At 54.7% G+C, this 3,451-nt stretch overlaps 2 protein-coding genes across 2 annotated transcripts; one reads left to right on the plus strand and one right to left on the minus strand.

The window, feature by feature from the left end:
• Nucleotides 1-930: 930 nt before the first annotated feature.
• Nucleotides 931-1,077, minus strand: CHC_T00005285001 (hypothetical protein). Its single transcript, XM_005717042.1, has one exon. It carries the CDS (start codon nt 1,075-1,077, stop codon nt 931-933), a length of 147 nt encoding a protein of 48 aa, XP_005717099.1.
• A 150-nt stretch (nt 1,078-1,227) lies between these two features.
• Nucleotides 1,228-2,985, plus strand: CHC_T00005286001 (hypothetical protein). The gene has a single exon (XM_005717043.1). It carries the CDS (start codon nt 1,228-1,230, stop codon nt 2,983-2,985), a length of 1,758 nt encoding a protein of 585 aa, XP_005717100.1.
• Nucleotides 2,986-3,451: the final 466 nt, after the last annotated feature.

Raw genomic sequence — 3,451 nt, forward strand, 5'->3', positions numbered from 1 at the left:
TGCGATTTGGAGTGTGTGGTTTCAGCTAGAACTGTAGAGTAGATACGTGTACTTCAAGGTGTCTGTACACCTGGTCTCACTTTGCATCTGGCCTGTCTGTGTTGTAGTCCGGTGTCCAGATGACAAGTGGGCATCGGTATGCAGTAAAGAGTGTCTGAAAGTACAGTGGGCGGTACAGACGGCCTGTAAACTAATGTTGCCGGACCAAGATGCCCTTCTTTGGGCCTCGTCCCTGAAACATTAGTGTCATGATGTGGACAAGCCCAGAGGAGTACCCTTGGGTACCGTCCGAGTATCGCATGGCTTTACTGTACATTGTTGCCTTGGGTATAGAGTCGACACTGTGGCCGTACTATGGGGGCGTCCCGCTCTACAGGGCATATCTGGGCATATCAAAGCCCTATTGAATAACTTGCGTGGCAAAGGTGGGTTCTAGGTTTTTCTGCACAGTCCAAATGTACGCTTCCTGCAGTTCTCGAGCACGCGGATTCCGTACGGTACAAGTAAGAAAAGTGGGTAAGCCGAGAATACACACGTTGGCCTACCGCATGCCACGCTATATTGTATGTGCAATACTCACAGGTACGGTACGTTGAGAGGAGCAGCAAAGCAGCGGAAGGGGCAAAGCGGTGGGTGTGTTTGGGAATTAATTCTCTCTCCACGAAATGTCGCTGTCGGACTGTCGGAGAGTTGAAATTTACATCTACAGATTGATTGATTCACACGCTCGACTGTATTCCGCATCAACCCGACGCAGCCCGCCTACACCAACACCTCACACTCCCTCCTTCCCGCATTTCGTGTACATATCGTACGCTACTCACGTATTGAAGCGCGTTAGCGCCTTACGGACCTGCATACGAGTCCGTTCGCCTCTGTAAACACACATCCCACCCCAATTACCACCACCTATACGTACAGTACATCACCTTAGTCCAAAGTTCGCCCCATCCATCTGCTCCCAGACTCACCACAACGCCCTTGAACGAGACACCATCCCACATTACTCTGAGTATACCGTTCCCTGTATGCCCACCGCAGGCCCCACCCCCTGCGACATACACCGATCACAAGCATCGCATAAATGACGCGACCTCTCCGTCGTCCCTCCGTCTGTATAAAACCAACATCACCACCACGTCGTTCAAGCCCCTTCCCCTACACGGCAGTTTCCACGTTCGCGCCCTGATCATCTCTGACAAGCGAGGCTTGTCTAACGTTTTCGTCATGACCTCCCGATCCGCCATCTCGTTCCTTCTGCTCCTTTCCCTCGCCCTACCCTCCCTCGCCCAGCCCTTCTTCCGCGACACAAAACTCCGCCTCGGCTCCACTAACTACTTTGCCGGTATCCCCGTATCCCTCGCCCTCGTCCCTGCAGACCCTTCCCTCCTTCTCGTCGGTACCACAGGCGGTACCATAAGACTCATTCGCGTCGCCCGCGAAGGCCTCCTTTACTCTGTCGTCAAGGAGCTCGGTGAGGTCTCGGTCGGCGATCGTCGCTCCGTCCTCGGTATTAACGCGGATCCTTTTGAACCAAACACTTTCTTTGTCTCGACAAGCGTACCGTTTTGGAGGGAAAGAGGTTTTGGAGAAGATGGCTGGCAGAACGGCAGGATCGAAAGACTGTTCTTTAAACCCGAAACGTTAGAGATACAGCTGGACGAAATCGCAGCCGTGAAGGGCTTGCCTGCCAGCCCAACAACTGCTGGTGTGTACTCTGCGATTGTGGATCCGCTCACGGCAAGGTTGCTCATCAGCATCCCTGCCTTCAACAATGGTGGCGTTCCGACCGAGGATGGAGCGCTGCCCGATTCCGTGTTGAGTGGTGCAATCCTAGACGTAGACATTCGTCGCGGTGGAACTCTTCGAGTGAAATGGTCTAGCTCTAATCCCAAGGTGGCCGTTCCTTTGGACACTCCCGAGCAAAGCGGGATCGCTATTTATGCCGAAGGAATACGTTCGGCATTCCAAGTCGCCATCTCGAGATTCAATAGACCTTTTCTCGTTGATGGGGGTGCGAACGTGGGTCGTGGTGAGCGCTCATTATCGTGCTTCCGCTCCAGGCCATTCCTGAAATCCTTCCCAGACAAAGTCATTCGTGTTAGAAGAGGGGAGTACTACGGGCACCCGAACAGACAGCGGGAGCAGTGCACGTTCATTTCGCCCGAGATTAAACCGGAGGTCGCGCGGTCGAGATTCCCAGGGTACACGCCGCCGCTCTTCACTAACATGGAGGCTATTCGGAAGGGAGACGTCGGGTCAGGCACGGTCGGGGTTGCGTTCTACGAGTCCAACTTGTTCCCAGGGTTCCGAGGGACGCTTCTGGGGAGCGATTCGGTGCTGGTGTTCGAGAGCGGTCGCGAGGGTCGGAAGGCGCCCGGGCTGGTCGCGTACAGCCTGAAGAAGCAGGTGGCGGTTCGGGTGGGGGGCACGGCCGGGACGTGTCTCGCGGTGAACATTTTCGGAGACGTGTTTGCGGCGCAAGCGCCGAACCGGACGATCGGTGTGGCGGTGCCGAAAGTCGGGCCTGCGCGGCGAGGGGCGAAGGGGATCTGGTCGGTGTTCCCGAGCCGCGGGGTGCCCGGCAGCTACATGTTCGTGACGGGCGTGGGCTTGGCGGTGGATGGCGGGATTGAAATCGGAGGGAATAAGTGCACGGAGGCGGAGATTGTGGACGGGAAGTTGTTGTTGGTGCGGTGCAAGGTGCCCGGCGTGGAGAGTTTCCAACGCACGCCGCTGGATGTTTCCGTCGGCGAGTTTAAACTGACGTCCGCTTTCACGATCTTGAACCCGCTGATCGCGCAACCCTCGGTTGGCGAGATCGGCGACGACGACGGCAACGGCGACGAGGACTTGTCGGAGGAGGGGTCGCCAGAGGGGTCGCCGGAGGAATCGGCTGAGGAGTCGGCTGAGGAAAATTTGATCCTGTCCCCGAGTGACGGCTCCGTTGTTCGGGAGTTCTCATCGGAGGACTTGGAACTGTAAGTGTAGGTGGAGCCTCTAGGATGAACTAAATACTGTACTGTAGCGTTTCTTACTGTTTCACTTTGTAGTTTCAACTATTGCAAGGCCTCCTCGAGCGGTAGGGTAGGGGTGATACGTAATAAGGATTTGAGCGGGCGTGGGCGGAGCGGGCGTGTGGACGGGGGGGGAGGGGCAGGTGTAGCTGTTTATAGTTGTATGTATAGTCCTTCAAAGTTCTACTTCATAAAAATTGTGCTCCTTTTGTTCTAAACTTGCGAAATTCCTAAGTTTTGTTTAAATTTTACTGTATAGAATTTGACCTTATATGAAGTCAAGAATGACCTCATATGAGGCAATGTGCCGGTCGTCTAGACACTAGCCCACACCATTGCACAATGTGTTACAAGTCGGTGATTACGGCGGCTGTCAGATTTGGGGGTGTCTTGAATTGATGTATTACTAGTTCCTGTGTTTGTTCGTGCGTTTT

Source organism: Chondrus crispus, genomic scaffold, assembly GCF_000350225.1.
Source record: "Chondrus crispus Stackhouse genomic scaffold, scaffold_28, whole genome shotgun sequence".
Taxonomy (NCBI): domain Eukaryota; phylum Rhodophyta; class Florideophyceae; order Gigartinales; family Gigartinaceae; genus Chondrus; species Chondrus crispus.

Coding starts and splice junctions, on each gene's coding strand:
- CHC_T00005285001 (XM_005717042.1), bottom strand. CDS start 1,077: ATGCTTGTGATCGGTGTATGTCGCAGGGGGTGGGGCCTGCGGTGGGCA.
- CHC_T00005286001 (XM_005717043.1), top strand. CDS start 1,228: ATGACCTCCCGATCCGCCATCTCGTTCCTTCTGCTCCTTTCCCTCGCC.